This window comes from Panicum hallii, chromosome 5 (assembly GCF_002211085.1).
Source record: "Panicum hallii strain FIL2 chromosome 5, PHallii_v3.1, whole genome shotgun sequence".
In the NCBI taxonomy this organism is placed as follows: Eukaryota; Viridiplantae; Streptophyta; class Magnoliopsida; order Poales; family Poaceae; genus Panicum; species Panicum hallii.
The window spans coordinates 48,787,881-48,810,633 of NC_038046.1; the positions used below are offsets into that span (position 1 = coordinate 48,787,881).

The 22,753-nt window shown below is 43.1% G+C and overlaps 1 protein-coding gene across 2 annotated transcripts; it reads left to right on the top strand.

Annotated features, from left to right (window-relative positions):
• The first annotated feature begins 6,625 nt into the window (after positions 1–6,625).
• LOC112895653 (putative wall-associated receptor kinase-like 11) lies at positions 6,626–13,877 on the top strand. Of its 2 annotated transcripts, none has more exons than XM_025963633.1 (8): positions 6,626–6,759; positions 7,896–8,921; positions 10,543–10,772; positions 10,874–11,003; positions 11,701–11,989; positions 12,272–12,416; positions 12,490–12,576; positions 13,504–13,877. In XM_025963633.1, exons 2-8 carry the CDS (start codon positions 7,940–7,942, stop codon positions 13,633–13,635), a joined length of 1,995 nt encoding a protein of 664 aa, XP_025819418.1. In that variant the 5' UTR covers positions 6,626–6,759; positions 7,896–7,939; the 3' UTR covers positions 13,636–13,877. The 2 variants fall into 2 exon arrangements, with proteins under 2 accessions (XP_025819418.1, XP_025819419.1); XM_025963634.1 differs by having other exon boundaries at positions 10,874–11,000.
• The last annotated feature ends 8,876 nt before the right edge of the window (positions 13,878–22,753 follow it).

Here is a 22,753-nt window from a genome sequence, read left to right on the forward strand (position 1 = left end):
TTTGGAAACTGATATTTCCAATAGGGACGAAGGATGCTCAGTTTGGAAAATGGTCACCTAATTGGGAAGGTCCTTATCAGGTAAAACAGTGTCTTCCGGGCAATGCATATATCATAGAAACGCTGGAAGGGGAGAAGTTTACTAAAGCTTTTAATGGAAAATATTTGAAGAAATATTTTCCAAGTGTCTAGGTTGGTCCGTGAGAGCCGATGCAAAGAAAAAGAGCATCGACTAAGAAATAGCCGATACGACAAGTATCGCCTTCAGAGTAAAAAATCAGAAACATACAAGGATATGAGGATATAAGCAAAAGCTATTCATTCATTACAACGGTTTGAAGTACAACTTAATTGTCATAAAAGACCTTATTTACAACGCCATCGGCATCAATATTATTACTGATTGTTTCGGCTACCCTTTCGAAGTCGTCGACCAACTCATCGTAATCGGCCGACTCGTCTCCATCTAGGAAGACATGCTGCAAAAAGTGCAGCTCCTGCCCAGTACGGATCTGTGTGATGGCCAGGGCAGTTGCGGCCCCATGACGAACTCCATGGGTGGCAACTTCCCTGAAACGGTTTGGAATGTCCTGGAGCCGATCGACGAGCAAAGTGCCTTTGGCGTTCACTGCCTCCGATGCGCTATTTGCCGCCTGTTGGAGGCGTGGAATTGTGTCTCCAAGGCTGTCAAGATCAAAAGAAGGCCAATGATAAGAAAGCAGATGATGAAAATGCTTTGTTTAAAAGAAGAAACTGACCTGCCACTCTGGCGTCGGCATCGGCCAACAATGCCTGCGCAGCCGAGGTTTCGCCCTTAGCAACAGAGAGGGCAGCTTGTGTGGCCTCGAGGCAGAGCTCAAGTCACCCTGATTCGCGAGTGGCTGTGGAGTAGAGGTCGTGGGTCTTATTCCTCTCACGGAGGAAACACCACGCGTCATCTCCATTGTAGGAGTCGGCGGAACCGGTGGAGGAGTTCGTTGGGGCTACAGGTCATGCGCCGCGAGCCGCACTGGAGGCCTCACCGGCCATTGACATAGCTCTGCAAGATCAGGAGGGTTAGTAATTTGAACACGAACAATGGGGTATGAGGTTAACCCTACTCTTGGCAACAAAGATGTTCACAGAGCGGCAGATGAGCACCTGGGGCCTCTTCCATCGGGCGTGTGTTGTTGGCCATGGCATTTGGGTGCTTTGGAAGAAGAGGAAAGGTTGGAGAAGATGGAAGAGTGCGAGTGAATCTATAACTTCCATAGTGCCATAGGATTGTATTTATAGCCACGGGAAGGAATAGGTGATTAATACCTCAGAGTACATGAAACTAACCCCAATGGAAGACGAAGCGTCACCTAAGGAATCGGAGAAGGTGTGCCAGGATTTATGGAGGCGTTACAGACGTGGAGTCATGGAGAGCGAAGTCTATGGAATTTAATATGAGGACATGGCTCCGATCGGATCGGCTAACTTGGTGTGAGCTTAGGTTTTGCCAGGAGGGAATCTGGCGTCATGCTTGTTTATGGGAATTTCAGAACAAATTATTTATTCTAAAATTGGGGGGCATGTGTTAACGCTAAAATTTAGCAAATGCACATATGGAGGCTAATGAAGCCATGGAGGGAGCTTATTGAATCAAAGCCGTCAAGGGGTTCCAATCAAAGGTGATGAGGCGTTGGTCAAAGATGACGCGGACTCGGTCAGGAAGCAGTTAGAGGAAGTTCAAATCGGACTAGAAGATGATGTCAGCAGAAGATCTTGTGGAAGTCCGGTTTCCTTTTGTATTATCTTGTAGACAGTAGATATAGTAGCTTTTATGTTTAAGTCAAGTTTGTAATAGATCGTGATCGATCATGAGTCTTAGTTTAGGGTATAAATAGAAGCAGTTAGGGTTTTGTAAAAAAATCATCAATCAATACAATTTTTCTCGGCACTTTGCCAAAACCCTAGGAGTAAGAGTAGAGTAGATCTCGGCGAATTCTTCATCAAGTAGGGCTGCATCGGATCGATCTCCGACTTATTGCTAAGTTCGTATTTATCAGATTCTCTAGGCTTTAGCTACTGACGCATCGCTGTAGTTTCATCTAGTTTAATCTATGAGTTATCGATTTCTATCAAGTTGATGTAAGGCTGCATCGTCCGATCTCTTGCTAGTGCTTAATAGATTTCATAATTTATCAAGTGGTGGTCATTGGGTTGTCAGCTTCATCTAATCTTTTCACGGAGTTATCTCATAGCCGATTTATTCTTTGGTTATCACTTTTATTATCAAACTATCTACGATCTTGAACCTCGTTGCGGGTAGTCCGTTCGGTTGATTCGCTTGCCTTGTTGTTGTTATATCAGGCTGTCTCGATTAAGTCCGATCCTTGATTAATAATGCTAGGTCAAGTCTTATCGGCTGGATCTGTCTGCCGGCCAATGATGGCATGATGGTGATGGTTCAGTAGTATCAATCGGCTTCCCTGGCCGATTCTGGACTTAAGGACAAGTGTAAATTTTGATACAATTAGATGCATCGATTAATTATGCGCGATTTGTTGCGCTGTTGTTAGCATCATCTCGGTTAGGTCCGATCTGACTAATGGTGATAATAAGTTTAGCTTAATTAAGCGCATGTGTTTAGTTATGAGATTTTTATTCTTAATCCTATTTCATCATGAAATCGGCTTCATAGCCGATGCTCGATATTATGCTTCGGATGTCCCAGCCGATGCGTTTGTTGGAACTATTCGGAATCTCAGCCGATACGTTCCTCGTTGTTTTACTGATTAAATTTTTTTTCTCTTGATTACAGGTCAAATTGACTGGCACGTCCCGAACCTGATTTGCAGGACCTGCACTGGAGATAAGCAGAGCTCACAGGCCTTAGCGTGTCGTGCTCTGCAAGATTCACCGTCTGATTTTTGCGGCAACAAGAGCTTACATTCAAACTGATAGCTTCATCATTGCTTGTTGTTTTTTAGATAATGGAAGAATATTACGTTTCATCCTCTCAAGGAAGAGGAATCAATCCACAATTATTACAAAACGTAGCCACATAGCTTTGGACCATATGTCTGTAAATAAAGCCAACTGAAAGACCAATAATATGCAATCTAAATGACCATCCATGGGAAGTAAAGAAGTGTAAAGCCGGACTCCTGTTTGTGACATGCCAGACCGGAGCCAATATGTCGCTATGAATAGAACCTGCAGCTAATATTTTGGCTGGCATTTTCAGAGACATCATTGTATCTAATGAGCCAAATTGTTTGACATAAAGAAGCTGCAGCCGTCAATAATTTGATATTTCATATTTGGTTTATAGATACATAACAGAAAAGACGATAATAGATAGCTATATCATATTTTCTTTCATACACTGGGAGGGTGTCGGTGTTTAACCGCCAAGTCTACCAAGAGATACCCCGAGGTAGTAGATTTGTAGGTAGGGTGTCACCGACCAGGAACTTGAAGGTGCAAGCAACATAAGGTTTGGACAGGTTTGGGCCGCGAGTTGCGTAACCCTACATCCTACGTGGTGGTTTGTATTGACTTGGATTGGTTATTGATGTGCCCTGTTGGAGGAAGTCTCTAACCGCTCTTATATACTCTGGGGGATAGGGTTACATGGAATGCTAGCCCGATACTAGCTTAGGAGTCCTGCCTAAGTACTGCTCGGGTAGTTTCCTTCTTTATCGACTAGTCCTACTCAACTCCGAGTACATTACATCAGGTATAAGGTATGAGACATGCCCCATCCCTTGTTCTTGAACTATCTATGCTATATGCGCAGTCCCGTAGCTTCGGATGTGACAAGTCTCCGAGCTCTTCGTAGTCAAGTACTGCAGGCTTCGAGTACTTCTGAAGTCATCTTCGAGTTCTTCAAAACTCCATCTTGAATATATCTTCCGAGTACTTTTTGGCTGCTTCGATGCTATGAAGTGCTCATGCCCCAAGTAGTTTTAAATCTTCAGAAATGATCTTCTGTATGGGGTGCGATAAAAATCGCATTCCATATGGAGTAGCCCCCGAGCCTTAGGTTGAATCGAAGAATCGGGCTGAGGGTCTCATATTAATATTAATCTTGAATCTTTTTTGTCTTCAAATAAATTTGAAAAATAAGTCGCTGATGACACATGTTCTGTAGCCCCCGAGCCTTAAATACAAATAAAAAATTTGGAAAAAGGATCCAAAAGAAACATTGCATGCATTGTAGAATATTTTTAAGAAATTAATTTGATGGTTAAGATAATAAAAATTGATTAGAAATTTGAAAGCCTTTTTCTTCAGGATAAACTCCTTGAAAAAATGGCTAAACAAATAACTTCCCCAAAGAAACCCTAAATTACCGCTCAAAACAAATCTTATCATGAAAAAAACTCTTCAACTTCTGTGAGGTGACCCTAGGCCCGTCGCTGGTTATTTTACCGCGCAATGACTTAGAGTTAAACCACGCTCTCGCTTTCTCTGTTGTTGGCCTTTCGCATTCCTTTGTTCCAGCACCGACGCCATTTCCAGATCTAGATCTAGGTCTGCACCTCCTCCGCCTTAGGTTGAATCGAAGAATCAGGCTGAGGGTCAATTAAGTCTTCTTCCTTCGTCTTGAAAAAATCGACTGTTCGGTGTAGCTTATCAGCCCCCGAGCCTTGAAATGATTTGAATAATCAATTTAAGGGTCTTGGTGGTCTTAGTCTTCACGCAAGTCATAATCCGAGTAGTTTTGCGGTGTGCAGCCCCCGAGGTTACGAGACAGGTGAGTCGCAGGAGCCACGTCAAGAAGTTATTGGTGCCTAGCCCCCGAGCCTTGGAGATAGTGGATCCATTGGAGATGCGTCGAGTGGCCTGACGAAGCTCGATCTGAAAAAAAGACAATGCAGATATTATGTAGTATAATAAGAAGATATCAAAATTTATACGGTGTAAAAATAAACTTGCTGTGTCAAACTCTTGTTTAGGACATTTAAATCACACGGGTAGTCCGCCTGCTACGTTTAATCACCTGGTCCCGTTCTAGCCTTTGCCATAGCATGTATGAGATTTTTGTCCCGTGTACGCATAGAGTCGCTTAGGCATGACTGAAGATCCGAGGTTTTACAGATTAAGGAACTTGCTACCCGAGTAGATTAGCGACTGTTAAGAGAGGACAACAAATGCAGGAATAAGTATTCGTCGTTGCGACAAAAAAGAATTCTCGTTGGCATAAAGTAGTCGACGAAGGGTTGAAGGTTAGCGACTGTTAGCGACTGTTAAGAGCGCGTGTTGCGCGTAAAGTAGTCGGCGAGAGTGCGTGTTGTAGTGCATAAAGTAGTCGGCGACAGCGCGTGTTGCAGCGTATAAAGTAGTCGGCGTATGACCAATCTTGTCGTTAACAAGTTGGAGAAAGGTATAAGTCGCTTAGCTTGATTTATAGGCGATTTGTCGATGAAGCCTTGTAGACGGAGTCGACTCCGACTAGTTATTGACCGTACGAAACTCATCGCCGAGTAGCTTAAGACTCGTCCCCAACTAGTTTCTAGTCGAGATGAGTAGTCAAGGTCGGCGGCGGTGTCGCAGCGCGAGCTGAGGTCGAACCGATCCAGATCCTTTTCCAATGCGGATAGGGACTCGGGACTGTAGCGCCTCCCGATAAACAATGGTTGTGTTGTGTAGTCCGAACGGGGATTGGAATCCGGATCGATCACGAGTAGACATCAGGTTGGACCCGGACTCATCCTCGTGATTCCTGATTAGATCGGAAAGTTGAATTTTGTCGAGGTCATCGACGAGTTTGTTGATGTTGCGACGGGATGTTGGTGCAGATGCCTCTGGCTTCTTGTCGTCGACAGGGTGCCGACGGAAGTCGCGTGCACCATCAGCGACGCAGACCCACGAGCTGAAGGTGAATGTCGTGCCCTCGCAGTGTTGGTGAAGGTGAACGTCGCCATCGAGTTCATTAGGGAATCTTCGATGAACACCCCTACCTAGCGCGCTAGCTGTCGGTGTTTTACCGCTAAGCCTACCAAGCGATACCCCGAGGTAGTAGATTTGTAGGTAGGGTGTCGCCGAGATCAGAAACTTGAAGGTGCAAGCAACACAAGGTTTAGACAGGCTCGGGCCGCGAGTTGTGTAATACCTATGTCCTGTGCAGTTGTTTGTATTGCCTTGATTGGTTATTGATGTGTCCCGTTGGATAGGGTCCCTGCCCGCCCTTATATACTCTGGGGACGATAGAGTTACATGGAATCTTAGCCCGATACTAGCTTAGGAGTTATACCCGAGTACTATTCGGGGACCAGTCCTACTCGAGTCCGAGTACATCACATCAGGTACATGCCTCATCTCTTATTCTACAAATATCTATATCATATGCGCAGTCTCGTGGCTCCGGGTCCGACGAGGGGATATACGGTCAATTTGTTCTTCGCACCCGTCTCCGTATGTGTTGTCGTGTTGATAGGTGCTTTAGTGTATAGTGATGGTGTATGTGGGCGAGCGTATGTATTAGGTAGTACTGTGTTACAAATAATAGAAAACAATCCATCCCAATGCTGTGTATGTTAGCTGAACACGGTGCTGGATCGCTACCTGTTTTGAACACGGTGCCCGTACGTTGCGTACTAATATATGTCCAATTGGTGCTAGCCTCCTTCCTTGAAAGAGGATTAAGGAATCGTCATGATGCCGACGGATGAACTGCGTTGACGACATAGGCCGGGCTTCTGGCTTGACTGCAAGCTGGGCGGCAGTGTGGTTGCCAAAGTTCCTCTGAGCACAGGGCCGGCCTGCAAGTGCGGGCGACAGGAAGGTAAACCACTGGTCTCCTCACCTCGGTATTTCATTTTACATTGGAACTGAGATCGACATGAAACCGGCCGTTTTAGCTGATTTCTTCTGGCAACGGATCCTTCTTTCCCATTTTACATATGGAGTTTCATATGAAAAGGTTATTTTTTTCGAGCGTCGGGGTTTGCCAACTTTTCGATTTCCCACAGCCTCAGTCAGGGGCTCCACACCACCTCCGCCCCTTTTGCCCCACCCCCGGTCGCTCGGAGCACCCGCCACACGATCCTTGCCGACCTGGAAGACTTATCAGTTATCAGATCTCCGCCTCAGGTCGACTCGAGCGCAGAAGCTCTGATGGCTGCGAAGCCAGCGGCACCTCGGATGACGAGGTGGGGGAGGACCGTCCCGATTCAGTATGTGGCTTATGCGTGTTGAGCTAGACAAAATCTCTTACCGCTGTAATAAGGATACATAGAAAGTCAACGATTTGGTATCGTAGGATCTGCTTCAACTACAAATTGTATTGGGAGCATTGGATATATCAGCTAATTTGGATGAGCATGTTTGTGCGAACGGCATAAAGAAAACCTCAGATCTCGAATATTAGTTGCCTGTTGATCATTTCGACAGTAAACGATTTTGGGTTGCTAGGACAACTGTCTGGGTAAACCGTAAACACATTAATAACGAGTTAGCACAAAATTAGAAGATTTGTTCAGTGAAGCAATATTTTCACAATCTCCTTGTTGAGCAAAGCAATAGCTTTAGAGACATACATGAATGATTGTTTTATTATGACAAGATGTTCAGAAATTTCAGAAATCTGTTTACATATGTGCTCAAAAAAGTATAGACTACCGCTTCAAAGAAAAATTAAGCCGCGTCAAAAAAAGTATAGACTCATTGTCTTCAATAGGTGGCACAAAGTACTCATCATGGTTGAAACTGAACCAATTGCACTATTAAAGCTGTACCACTTGTGATTTGTGAATAGCATGATCTCTCCATCATGTGCTGTTAAAACAGTTCACATTTTGCCATTTCGGCAATTTCCCCATGTGCTCATGTTCTGTTGGACGTTAAAGATTTCTTCTTCTGGGAAAAAGAGGAATTAAAATTGCAATGATCACAGTAACAATATTTATCTCTTTTGTGCAGGCAAAAATCACTCACTGCTTTCCATCACCTTTATTGGTCTGTTTATGGATTACCAAGGGAATACTCTTAGAGACTTTCTTAAAAGCAATGGTCATGTGGTGCTTCAGAGAGTGAACAATAACTATAATCTGAGATCTTTCACAGAAAAGGAGATAGAGCACATTACCAATGGATATAGCACTTTGCTGGGCAAAGGGGCATTCAGTGAGGTTTACAGAGGAGTATTAGATGATCAACTTCTGGTGGCAGTAAAGAAATACAAAGATGGGACCAGGAAAGAAGACTTGGCCAAAGAGGTGATTGTGCACTCTCAAATAAATCACAAGAATGTGGTAAGGCTTTTGGGTTGCTGCACTGAGGAAAATGCTCTAGCGATTGTTATGGAATTTATTTGTAATGGAAATCTTGCCGACATCCTTCATCGAGGTAATGCTAATGGCCATGTTTTCTTCCCTCTGGACAGACGCTTGAGCATTGTCATTGAGTTAGCTGAAGTGCTATCTTACATGCATTCAATGTATAGTCCTATTCTTCATGGGGACATCAAACCAGATAATATACTGCTCAATGAATTTTTTGCGCCGAAGATATCAGATTTTGGAATAGCAAGATTGATTTCTTCTGATGGGACCCAGCAAACCCAAAATATCATTGGTTCTATTGGTTACCTGGATCCTCTGTACAGTCAGACTGGGATTCTAACTCCGAAGAGTGACGTATATAGCTTTGGGGTTCTTTTGGTGGAAATGATTACCAGAAAGAAAGCGGCAGATGGGAACACTTACCTCATTCAGAATTTCATTGAGGCTTTTAAAAGAGGGAAAAAAGTAAGGCAAATGTTTGATAAGGAAATTGTACATGGAAAAAAAAGCATAAAGGTGCTTGATGATATTGCAAAGCTTGCAAACCAATGCTTGATATTGGAAAACAGACAGCGCCCAGAAATGGTTGAAGTGGCAGATAGACTAAGGAAGTGTATGAAAGATGTGCAGCTGCGCAGGAGGGAAGAAATGCCTGAGTCTTCAGGTAATTATGAAAGATTGCTAATTGTACGTTGTATTAATGGTTAGTTGATATTTTTATTTTTGATGATCTGGCAATTCAATTACACATATATTTATATTGACACTCCATAGTCCATACTGTTTATGCATATGCCTTTTGCCACATCATGTTAATGGTAAGAATTTTTCCTCTTCCTAATTTTCTTCCATGTGTTACTCACTTATAATGGATTATCACATCATTCCTTGCTTCAATTTGTTTAAATTACCCAACGCTTTTTCAGAACTATTCTACTATTTTTTGTGCCAACTAATTGACAAGCATAATATTTTATCATGTCCTACTCCCTCCGTCCTAAAATACAAGATATTTTTATTTGTCCTAAGTCAAACTATTATAAGTTTGACCAAGTTTACACAAAAGAGTAATAATATTTTGAATGTCAAATAAAAGTAATTAGATTCATTATGAAATATATTTTCATAATTTACTTCTTTGATGTGTTAGATATTAATATTCTTCTCTACAAATTTGGTCGAACTTAGACCATTTTGACTTACGACAAACTAAAATATCTTATATTTCAGGACAGAGTCAGTATGTCTTTAACGTTTTTCCTTGATTAGTATGAAAATCTAGGGAATCTTTCCTTTTTATAGAGGTATTCCTAAATAGATATCATTTATATGTGTGCAGTTACAATTAAAACTTTGACCCCCCCCCCCCCCGCCCGCCCGCCCGCCCGCTGCAATATGTACAAAAGTATTAAGATCTTTCACATGAAAATGGTATTGGCAGTTTTTATAATGATATATTTAGTAACTTTAAATAACAAAAAATATTAAATGAAGCAACGTTCAAGGTCATGTATTGAAGGCCGTCTTGATGTTCCATAATTAATGTTATTTTTTATGTTGAGCTTATTTTTGTGTTGTTTCTTTTACTCGATTCAAGTCAGACTGATAAATATATGAATAAAAATTGAACCCTTTTAAATAAAATATGAATGACCGAGGCATTTTTTCTTTCCTTATTACATGCGCTACTAGGTTTTACCTAACAAAAACATGGCATGTCAATCTCATAACATATATATTAATGCTATTCAAGTTCAGTGACATATAATAAATGTCCCCATAAATATTTCCTGCTATAAATAAAAAGGTAAGCAGGCAAAATTGAATACGAGTAGAACCAAGAATGCTATACTAGGTAGGACCCTTTGATGAGGAACTAACCAGTAATAATATTGTTATAGAAGAAAATTTATGGAATATGAAAGGTTATAGTAATCTGGCCCATACGCCACCAAATAAATAGTAATGCACTACTGCTAAAAGTCTAAAACAAAAAAAAGGAAGATTTATTGTCCAACCACATATATATGTTAGGACAGTGATGTGATCTAAAAATGCAAATTTGAGGACTAATTCTTGCATAATATGTGTATAGAAACCCAGTCAATTTTAATACTATGAAAGTTATTTTTGAGATAAACTTACATTCGTGTTTCCAATGTAGATATTCCTTTTTGATAATCAAAGTTTGAAAAGTTTGACAATGTATTTCCAGATTCACATAAATTTGGTGGGAGTAGCATATTAAGTTTCTTTCATTACTACCATAATTTTCCTTGTTGCAGGCAGTAACTACCCTACCAACCCCACCAAAAAAGAACAGCCCACGCAAGTACTGGCCATTTCCCTTGATGAACTAAAGAAAATCACCAGGAACTTCAGTTATGATACTCTAATAGGACAGGGATCACATGCTGAAGTTTTCCTTGGAGAGCTGAAAGATAGCCGGAAATGTGCGGTTAAGAAGCTTGATTATCCCGAAGTTGAGGAGCTTGAAAACGAATTCCTATTGAAGGTGATATCTGCCTATTCTACCTTATCAACCATCCTCGATATGGCACTTTTCATTAACATTTGCATAAAGGGATTGTTTTCCAATTTCATCTCTTGTTGCAGGTTCAGTCCATTTCAAGATTGGAGCACAACAATGTTGTTCAACTTCTTAGCTACTGTATAGAAGGGAATGTCCGTGCTCTTGTTTATGAGTACTCGTCAAGGGGTTCCTTGCATGATATTCTTCACGGTGATGAACAATGAAACCTTTTATTCCATATAATCTTGTTTTTGTTGCTTGATACAATTTGGTATCCTTGATGAAAGCAACTGTCTCTCCTCATTAGTCAAATGTCATGAGGCATGTTGAGATGCTATATCTATCAACTAGGTTGGTTGACCCATGCAGGTGTTGTGATAAATTTAGCTTAAATATATCTTAATGAATGTATATTAAATCACAGTCATGATCATGTCATGACAAATAATAAAACCTTTTATACCAGGATACTTTTAGTTTGTTTGCCTGGTGCATTCGAGTATGCTTTATGAGAGATGTTATGCGCTATTCATTTTTTAGATCACAATGGCATGACACCTGTTGAGATGTTATACGTTAACCTGTGCAGTTGCATGGTTTTCTTGCTTTCTTTAATTGATGTTGTTTTTATAGTTTAGGACTTCCTTATCTCGGTCAATTTTTTTATATAAGAGTCTTTCATTTCTTAGAGGGATCATAGTCACTCTTTTAGAAGCTTACCTGGCAGCAAATAAGCTCCTAATAACATCCAATGGTTATGCCTTCAATCATAATCAAGAGGCCTTCTTTAGATTCAGGGGCTAGCGAATTAATGACATCATATTTGCCAGTGCGCCAAGAATTGTGCTGTGTGTAAACAGCTAAGAAGGTTTGCAAGTGAAGTTCTTATTATTCAGGTTTGTGATCGCAGGCAAAAAGGGTGCCGTGGGAGCCCAACCAGGACAAGCTCTTTCATGGGCACAACGAGTGAATATTGCCTTAAGTTCTGCAGAAGGGCTTGAGTTCATCATTGAGAAGGCGGAGCATTGCATCACTCATAGAATCATCAAATCAAGAAACATACTTCTCTTTGACAACGATGTTGCAAAGGTTATTGGAGATTTTGGAGTCTTCAAATCAAACCCTGCTGACAAGATTGACCCGGACAATACATATGATTTTCCTCATAGGCCTGACTTTGGGGGTTATGGTGCACCTGAGTATGTAACCAAAATACCATACTCCCTCCGTATAGCTTTTACATGACGTCCTGGCTAACGAAGCGTTTTTGGCAAAGGATGTCCACGATACACCCGCAGCCCTATTTAATAAGGACAAACAGGAAAAACTACACCCTAATTAATCACTCCTTGGTATGCACAATCATGTCCTAAACATCGTGTAAAAGCTATACGGAGGGAGTATGTTTCAATGTTTTCATATCTTCTATTAAATTGGCGATGTCATATACTCACCTACTAACTCTGTCAATGGTTCTGTAGGTTGATAATAACTAGACTGTTTAGCAACAAGAGCAACAAGAGCGAAGTTTTTAGCTTTGGGGTTGTGCTGTTGGAGCTTTTAACTGGTCGTAAGGCACGTGATCGTAGACAACGACCACGTGATCAGCAGGACCTCGTGTCATGGGTATGGAGACTTGCTCTCATACGTACTTGACCATAAGGAGAAACTAATCATGGCATTGATCTGTACTCTGTAGGCAAGACCAAAACTCGGAACTCGCAGGGTGCACCGATGCGCAGATCCAAGACTTAGAGGAAAATACCCTCCTAAGGATTTTGCCAAGGTAATATTATTGGTCCTAGAGCATCTCCAAGTGCCCAAAATACATTCCCAAAAGCCAATTTCGGAACCAAACACAGAAACTAGCTCCAACCGGTGTCAAAAATGGGTACCCAACATTCTCGCGCGCCCAATGCTAGCTTGCGCTCCCAATCGGCCGATCCCGCCAATTTTTCTTCCATCTGCGACTCCGCGTGATTTATTCCCTACGCGTTATTTTCCCTTCTCCCCTTCCATCCTCCTCCCGCAGGCGCACAAGGCTCTAGCTAGGGGCGACGCCAGCAAAAGGGCCATCCGCCCTCCGCAGCAATTCTAGCCCGCGGTGCTCAGGCCGCTATGGCTTACAGGTGGAGGAACGGCTGGTGTGGAAGAGGGGTGCTCGTGCAGAGACAGAAGGGATGAAAGAGGTGGAACAGGATGCTCGGCTTGGAGCTACAACCACTGTTTGCTTCGGTGGACAGAAGAATAGAGGGAGGGAGGAACGCAAGCTGCTTGGATTGGAGGTAATTCAGAGAAGGGAGATGTCGTGGGTGGTTCTGGTGTTTGGCTAGCTGCTTGGATTTGGAAGCAGTGCAAAGAGAAACAGAGATTGATGAGGAGTAGCCATGCCGGTAGAGAGGAGGAGAGCCGATTGGGTGCTTCGGTTGAGAGAAGGGAGCATGGAGATGTTTGGCCAAGCTTGGAGGAGAGGAAGATCGACCTGCTGCTGATTTGCTTGATGGAAAACAAGAGGTCAAAAATCTTGAAGTCCATTCTGGACTCGGCAGAAATGTTTCTAGAACGATATTGTTTCTAGATGCTTCTCCGACCGTGCTCCAATACTTAGGTTTTTCATTGTCCGCTGGGGGGGAGTTATTTCTTGTTCAAAATAACAGTAGTAAAGTAATATATATATAATATACATGATCAAGATCTTTGTTTTGGCAAGCAGATGGCTGACATTGCGTCCCGCTGTGTGCAATACGAGGAGGACTTCCGGCCCAGCATGAGCATGGTCGTCAAGGATCTGCGCACCTTGCTGCCAGGCATATTAGGCACAGCAAGCGGCGCCCGTGGAGAGTGAGGCTTGTTGCGACTCGCAAACATCTTGCTGTAGGGGCAGTAGGGAGTTCCATCCAACATTTCATTGGGCGACCTTGGTGCTCTGACGCAACAGAACATTGTACGTATTGCCATCGTCTTTCTTTCGCTAGGCTTTTGTGCTCTGTAAAATTTCAGTGCCTACGGATGATGCAATGTCTCTTGTGTACGCCTCCGTATAAATAAATGAGCAGCGAGGTGGTCGTGATAAGCCATCTTCATTCACTCTTGGGACTCTACAAACAATGCTGCTCTCTGCCTCTCTCTAGCTGCAGGCATGAATGGCTTATTTGCTTGGGGTCATGTCTCTCATTTCCTTGCAACGTTGGGTGTGTTTGGATGGGTGCATAAGGCCTAGCCAGGCTTCAACAATGCAACTTCGTTTTGTTTGGTTGCCTGTACATCCCTTTAGCCAGGCTTCGCTAGTGCAAATGTATGCTGGCAGCTGAGTGAAGGCCATAAAGCTCGTCAATCTCGACCTCGAGCATATATAGTTTCAAACTTTAGGCTTCTCTTCCTTCATTGATGGGCTATGATTCTCCCGTGTGAACCTGGGCCTTAGTTGCGCCGAGCTGGCTGGCTGTATGTGTGAGCACTGCAGTAACATAGTTTTTTTTTATCAACCTTATCCCTTATAAATTCTGATCCTCCAGTTTTATATTATAGATTATTTTAATTTTTTTAGATATATAAATTTTATATGCAATAAGATATATGCTACGTCTAGATGCACAATAAACTATATATCTAGAAAAATTTAAAACGATCTACAATTTAGAATAGAGAGAATATTATATATTATCACGAGGGAGTGAGTAAGTGCTCTTGAAATCAATACACGCTTTGTAGGAATTAACTAGAGAGAGGGTGGTCCTTTCTGGAGGAAGTACCCGCCAACATCGTCTCTTCAAACAAAAATCCATCTCTCGATACTAAATATAATATACACTCGACCGTAAGTTCTAAAACTTACGGTCGATCCGTCTCACTCTTTTTTCTCCTTCCTCTTCCCTTTCCTCTTCTCCTTCCTCTGGAGATGGCGCAGAGCGGCGGTGAGCTCCTTGGGGGGAGCAGCGGCGACCTCCCCGAGTGAGCTCGTGGCGGAGCAGCGCGGCGGGGCGGAGGTGGCACGGCGGGGCGGAGGCGGCGGCGACCTCCCTAGGCGAGCTCGCGCCACGGCGGGGTGGGACGGAGGTGGCGCGGCTGGGAGGCACGGCGGGCCGGTGGCGGCGCCGAGCTCCTCAAGGTAAGGGTAGTGGCTTTTTTTCCTTTTTTCTTTTTTTCAATTTTTGGATGCAAAAAGTTTTTACAAACCTTTTTTTGTTTGGATGCAAAAGTTTTCACAAAACTTTTTCTGACAATTTTTTTTGTTTTTGGATGCAACAGTTTTTTCTTCAAATTTTTTTTATTTTTTTCCAAAAGTTTCTCTTTCAAATGTTTTCTCATTAAAATTTTTCCACGCCCTCCAAATTTTTCCTTTGAAAAGTTTCTTCAAAAAAATTTTCTCAGAAAAAGATAAAAAAGTTACTAAAAAGGAAAAAATACGGTCGGAAGATCGACCGTAGGGAGTGGAGCCCCTCCCTACGGTCGATCGACAGTAGACTAGCAGAACCCGCAGTTAGTTCTGGTGGAGAACGCAGACATTTCTGGCTCTACCTCACGTAATAGCAATCCAAAATCCCCTGACCAAGCGGTAGGTGCGCCAATCATTCGCGGGGAGCCGCAGCCAAGCATCTTGCGTCATGTCGTGGTATCTTGCAGGGAATGATCTCGGCACCAAATCCCGCATATTCGTGCACGCCTCCCCCCGATCCCCCGCAAAATCCCATCTGTCCAGGTCATTAACATCGTGATCGAGCTCTTAAATTAATTTTGTCTTTTGCTTCCCAACTTGCCTCGTCCTGCTCCTCTAAAAAGCTGGATGTCGCTTTCAGGCTGGTTTAAAAAAAGACGAATGGAAATTTGATGTTTCTGTTTGTATTTGCCTTGTGACCGTACTAGCCTTGCCGGCCGTGGGCCAATGCCCGTTTACCTTCACTGGAACCAGCCGGTTCCGCGACTCGCCTGATGAGCTAGCCGTTGGTAGACTCGATTTGAAACGGCCAGTATCGGAAAAAGGGACCTGCATTAGAAAAAATACTAGTAGAGACGCACGTGTATTGAAAACCTTTTAAATAGAAATTTTATATGTATAGAAAATCTAGTAAATGGTAATTTTATATTTTATAGTAAAGATGCTCATGTGGCGAGGATATATTTTTAAAAGAAACTTTGTAAACAAGAATATAGTAATTGACAATTTAGTATCACACATATTAAAAAATATCCGGTAATAAAAAACTTAACTCATACTATAATTATTTATATTCAACAATTTAGCACATGTTTTTAAAAAATCTAGTAAAAAGCTATATATTCATATATGAAAATACTTAATGCAATGAACAATAACAAAGAAACTTTGTACATTGAATTGAAATAAAGAAAAACATTCATGATCCATGTATGTCTCCCATATATGCCAACATATACATTAGCAATTTTTATTAATGATTACATAATAATTATTCAAGCATTAATTATAGTGTTAATTAAGTTCCCCGAGTTGTTGATGTATTCATAGACATCGATCATCCCCACTGTAAGAGTAATCAGCAATCAAAGAACAAATATTTCAAATATGGCCAAAGCAAGCAAATCCAATAGAAAGCAACATTAATTTTGTATCCCTACCATTACAGGGGTTCTTCTTTTTATATTAAGGAGAAAAATCCAATTTATTGCATATCTCTCAAAAAGAAACATTTAAAGGAAAGCTAAATGCATGTACGTTGGTACAGGAAAAACAAATTTGTTGCATAATGCTATTGCAATTCAGATTTATTTTACATGGTTACATGAATTTAATTAACTTGTTACAATCTATCTCATAAAAAGTATTTATCATCTATTCTCGCGCTATAATTTCTATTCATGATCTTGCCCTCAGTCTGATCATCAATATTTACATCCATTTTTGGCTTGGAATGTTGCCTTATCATTGAGCTAATCAAGCATTAAAATGTCAAAAAAAGAGAGTTAACATTATCAATCCATACGGCAAATTTGCACATGAAAGTCTACTGTCAACAAAATTGTTTCAATATAAGAGGTGATTCTTGTTATCATGAAAACAAAATCATGATCGTAAAGCAAGAGTAGGCCATCAATTCCCTTAATTGAATTCTATTATGCACGCATAATGGAATGTGGACCATGGAAGCAGGCATTTTGCCTTCCCTGACCAGACCAATCAAATCCTGCAACATTGACCAATCAAATCCTGCAAGATTGCTAGTAAAAATATCTCCGGAGTAAAATCAAATGTCCATATGGAAAAAGCAATGCTAATATCTCTCAGACGGGATAAAAGGCCAATCATATCTTACATATTTACGATTTAACTGTATCAAACTATAATAACAAGAAACCTTAATATAAACAAGACAAATGCACCAACCAAGAAATAATGCTAGAATCAAGCTCCAAGCAAAGATAAAATATCTGGAATCTGCTTGAAAATCTGTAAAATCATCTTATACTCACAAAGACTTAGAAGATCAATAGAAAAGCATTTTTTTTGAAAAAAATGAGTCAATTTGCTATAAACACTAAGTAGTCCATTGAGGGCTCGAGGAGGAAAAGAAAGGACCCTCCTGCTTCACGAGGGCGTGGATCACCATCACCGTATCTACCTTCTTTACCAACGATGCGTGTCGATATTTTACCGCCACGCCCACCGAGGGATACCCCCTAGGTGGTGAGTTTGTAGGTAGGGTGTCGCCGAGATCAGGAACTCGAAGGTACAAAGAACATAAAGTTTAGAGAGGTTCGGGCCGCCGAGAGCGGTCATGTGTGTTGTTTGTATTGCCTTAGGTGTTGACTTTGTGTTTGTTGTTTGGAGGGGATCCCTGCCCGTCCTTATATAGTCTGGGGGATAAGGTTACATGGAAGTTCTAGTCAGATACGAGCACATGAGTCCTACCCGAATACTTTTCGGGTAGTTTCCTTCTGTTCCGACCAGTTCTGCTACTGTATGAGTAGTTCTACGTTACGAATAGTTACAACTGGTATAGGGCGTGGGCCATGTCCCACCCCTTATCCTGTAAGATGTACGTCATGTGCATAGTCCTGTAGGTCTGGGTCTAACAAGCCCCCGAGCTCTTCGTAGTCGAGTACTATAGGCTTCCGAGTACTTCTGAAGGCATCTTCGAGTTCTCCCGAATTCTATCTTGAAGGTGTCTTCCGAGTACTTCCTTGGCTGCATCGAGACTGTGAGGTGCTCATGCCCCGAGTAGTTGTCAAGTCTTCTTTTATATGGGGTGCGATTGAACTCGCACTCCATATGGAGTAGCCCCCCAGCCTTAGGTTGACTCGAAGAATCAAGCTGAGGGTCAAATTAATCTTCAATCTTCTATCCTTATCTTCCAAAAGATTTGAAAAATAAATCGCTGATGACACGTGTCCCTGCAGCCCCCGAGCCTTGAATCCAAATCCCGAGTGGTTTGGAATAAAGAATCCAAAGAATTGTGGCATGCAATATGTGACGGTAAAAATTTGATGGTTAAGATGGGCAAATTGGTTCAGAAATTCAAAAACCGCTTTTTTCGGGATGAATTCTCTAAAAAATGGTTAAACAAATAATTTCTCCAAAAAGCGTCCTAAATTACCACTCAAATCAAACCCTTTTCCTTGAGTGTCGTGTCGCATCCAGCCCCCGAGCCTGGGAGCTAGATGAGTCATACGAGATACACCTAGTAGTCGGTGGCACCAGCCCCCGAGCCTAGGCATTGGGCAAGTTGCTGCTGAATCTTGAACTGTCGATGAAGCGACTAATCGGAGTCGATTCCGACTAGATTTGTAGGCGAGACGAGTACTCGAAGTAGCTGACGATGCGTAAAACTAGTCGGGAACTAGTAAATGTAGGGTATGGGAGCGATGCCCTTGCAGTAAACTCCATGTATAACTAGTCGAGAACTAGTAGTCTGAGTGTTAGTAGAAGTATTGGAGCAATGCCCCTTCAGTAACATAGAATACTAACCGGAAACTAGTAATCTGAGCGTTACTAGAAGTATGAGAGTGAGGCCCCTTCAGTAAACTTGCACGTAGTACCAGTCATGAACCAGTAGAACGGAGTAGTACTGGAAATATGGGAGCGAGGCTCCTTCAGCAATATAGAATACTAGTCAGAAACTAGTAGTCTGAGCATTACTGGAAGTATGGGAGGGAAGTCCCTTCAGTAACATAGAGTATCAATCGAGAACTAGTAGTCTGAGCGTTACTGGCAGCATGGGAGCAATGCCCCTTGAGTAACATAGAATACTAGTCGGAAACTAGTAATTTGAGCGTTACTAGTCGGAAACTAGTAATTTGAGCGTTACTGAAAGCATGGAGCGAGGCTCCTTCAGTAAACTTGCACGTAGTACCAGTTGTGAACCAGTAAACGGAGTAGTACAAGAAGCATGGGAGCGATACCCCTTCAGTAACATAAAATACTAGTCGGAAACTATTAATTTGGGCGTTACTGGAAGTATGAGAGCGAGGCCCCTTCAGTAACATAGAATACTAGTCGAAAACTAGTAGCCTGAGCGTTACTGGAAAATCTTGAACTGTCGATGAAGCGACTAATCGGAGTCGATTCCGACTAGATTTGTAGGCGAGACGAGTACTCGAAGTAGCTGACGATGCGTAAAACTAGTCGGGAACTAGTAAACGTAGGGTATGGGAGCGATGCCCTTGCAGTAAACTCCATGTATAACTAGTCGAGAACTAGTAGTCTGAGTGTTAGTAGAAGTATTGGAGCAATGCCCCTTTAGTAACATAGAATACTAGTCGGAAACTAGTAGCCTGAGCGTTACTGGAAGTATGGGAGCGAGGCCCCTTCAGTAAATTTGCATGTAGTACTAGTCATGAACCAGTAGAACAGAGTAGTACTGGAAATATGGGAGCGAGGCTCCTTCAGTAATATAGAATACTAGTCGGAAACTAGTAGTCTGAGCGTTACTGGAAGTATGGGAGCGAGGCCCCTTCAGTAATATAGAATGCTAGTCGGAAACTAGTAGTCTGAGCGTTACTGGAAGTATGGGAGCGAGGTCCCTTCAGTAAATTTGCATATAGTACCAGTCGTGAACCAATAGAATGGAGTAGTATTGGAAATTTAGGAGCGAGGCCCCTTCAGTAATATAAAATACTAGTCGAAAACTAGTAGTCTGAGCGTTACTAGAAGTATAGGAGCGAGGCCCCATCAGTAAACTGCACGTATTACCAGCCGTGAACTAGTAGGCAGAGTGTTACCGGAAGCATGGGAGCGAGGCCCATGCAGTAAACTACACGTAGTATCAGTTGTAAACCAGTAGAACGGAGTAGTACTGGAAGTGTTGATCTCCAGTCGCCTACTGAAGATGATTCCTTGGGCGGGCCATGAGAATTCACATGTTGCCATGCGCAAACGTCACGGTGGGCCTGAAGGAACTGACGACGACGTCCTTCACGTGGGTTTGATTAATTCCTTGGTTGGGTAAGGACAAAAATGGTGTAGGTGCTCAATATTCCAGGAGTTTGGGACCTACTGGCCATCAGGGAACTGTAAGCGATACGACCCTAGTCCTGTAATCTTGTGCACAATGAAGGGTTCCTCCCATCGTGAATTAAGCTTGTGTAGCCTGGTTTCGTCCTGTATGCGGTGAAGGACCATATCTCCAATGTTGAAAGATCATCGTTGAATGTTCCAGTCATGGTAACAATAGACGCCTTGTAAGTAGCAAGCCGACTGGACCAAAATATTGCATTTGACTTCTTCTGCCGAGTCGAGTTCGAGATGTCTTGCGTCATCAGCCTCGCCTTCTTCATACATCTCCAGCCATGGAGATTGGAACATGACATCAGCCGGTAATATAGCTTCAGATCATAGATGAGAAAGAAGGGTGATTGTCCTGTGGCTTTGCTTGGTTGTGTGAAGCCCCCAGATTATTGGCGAGATCTCATTGATCCACTTGCCGCCCTTTTTGTTGTTCTCATTGTAGAGTCTTTTCTTCAAGCCATCAAGAATCAAGCCGTTGGCGCGCTCTACCTAGTCATTGGCCCGCGGGTGAGCCACTGAAACATACTTGACCTCAATGGCACTGCATTCATAGAAGTCCCAAAATTGATGCGAGTCGAAATTGGATCCCAGGTCAGTGATTATAGTGTTGGGGAAGCCAAATCGATATAAGATGTCACAGATGAAGCTAACCACTTGATCCGTAGAGAGCTCTGTAATTGGCTTGTACTCAATCCACTTCGTAAACTTGTCGATGGCCATCAATACATGAGTAAAACTTCCTGGCACAGTTGTCAAGGGCCCTGTCATGTCCAGGCCACAGCATGCAAATGGCCATGAAGGTGGTATGGTAATAAGGTTGTGGGCCGGGACCTGAGGTTGCTTGTTGAAGAACTGACAGTTTGTGCACCGATGAACGAGTGCTTTGGCGTCTGCCAAAGCAGTCGGCCAGTAGAACCCGAATCTGAAAGCTTTTCCGACTAGAGTGCGAGAATCAGAAAGGTTCCCGCACACGCCTTCGTGAATCTTCTGGAGTATTTCTCTGCCTTCCTCCATGCGAACACACTTCATAAGTATGCCTGATGCTGATCCACGCTTGTATAAGTTGCCCCCGACTAAAACGTACCCTTTGCTACGCCTTAGGATGCGTGTGGCCTCAGCGCTTTTTGGGTCGACGCCGGGGGGTAGTTTGTGCTCCTTGATGTAGTCGAGAAACGTCACTCGCCAGTCGACCTTGATCATCAAAACCTCTCGGTTGGGTTCTGTTCGACCCTGAGCAATGGTGCTTGGATCTGGTGTCTTGATGGATGGGTGATGGAACTCGTGGACGAAAAATGCCCGGTGGGACGTTGGCTCGATCGGAGCCCAGTTTTGAGAGCACATCTGCTCCCACATTGTTGTCGCTAATCACATGATGAATTTCTAGCTCCGAGAACTTATTCTCGAGCTTGGGTATTTCCGCGACATACGCGTCCATGCTGTCCTTGTTGACTAGTTGGACCACCAGCAAGGAGTCATCGTGCAATAGTGCCTCGTACTCGTCTTCGTTGTTGGAGACCTCAAATAGTATTTGGAACACATACTTGAGTTGTTCTCCTTTTGGACTGATGAAGAGTACTCCCTCGCCATCGCCTCCGAGCTTGAGTGAGCCGTCGAAGTACATCACCCAATGCTCTGGCTGGTTGGCTGGGTCTTCCACTTGGTTTTCTCGCCATTCTGCCATGAAGTCGACTAGTGCCTACGACTTGATGGCCATTCGGGACTTGAAGTCGAGAGTAAGAACCCCCAGCTCCACTGCCCACTTGGAGATGCACCTAGTGGCATCCCGGTTGTGGAGAATATCCGCCAATGGGAAATCAGTGACCACCGAGATGTTGTATGCGTCAAAGTAGTGGCGAAGCTTCCTGGAGGTGATGAGGATGGTGTAGAGTAGTTTCTGAATTGTGGGGTAATGAACCTTGGATTTAGAAAGGACTTCGTTGATGAAGTAGACGGGCCGCTGCACACCGAAGGCGTTGCCTTCCTCTTGGCGTTCCACCATGATTGCTGAACTGACGACGTGAGTAGTCGCGGCGATGTAGAGTAACAGGTTCTCACCTGGTTATGGAGCTGTTAGGATGGAGGGCGACTGCAAATGATGCTTGAGATCTTCTAGTGCCTGTTTCGCCTCCTCGTCCACTGGAACTTGTCGTGGCGTTTGAGCAATTTGAAGAATGGTAATCCCCGTTCTCCAAGTCACGAGATAAATCTGTTCAGGTCCGCCATACGGCCTGTGAGCTTTTGGACATCCTTGATCGTCCGTGGAGCGTCCATGTCTGTAATGGGGGTGATCTTCTCCATGTTTGCTTCAATTACTCGGTGACTAATGATGAAACCGAGTAGTTTTCCTTGTGGCACGCCGAAGACGCACTTGGTTGGGTTCCATCGAAACTTGCATAGGCTGTTGAAGGTTTCCACGAGATCAGGGATGAACTCGTCGTGAGCTCTAGTCTTGATGACCACATCATCCATGTAGGCTTCAACG

What these genes read in the sequence shown, in the direction of transcription:
- LOC112895653 (XM_025963633.1), top strand. Translation starts at nt 7,940, where the DNA reads ATGGATTACCAAGGGAATACTCTTAGAGACTTTCTTAAAAGCAATGGT. An exon ending in AGAAATGCCTGAGTCTTCAG is followed by an intron (nt 8,922 to 10,542) that starts GTAATTATGAAA and finishes TCCTTGTTGCAG; the next exon opens with GCAGTAACTACCCTACCAAC. An exon ending in AGCAGGACCTCGTGTCATGG is followed by an intron (nt 12,417 to 12,489) that starts GTATGGAGACTT and finishes TGTACTCTGTAG; the next exon opens with GCAAGACCAAAACTCGGAAC.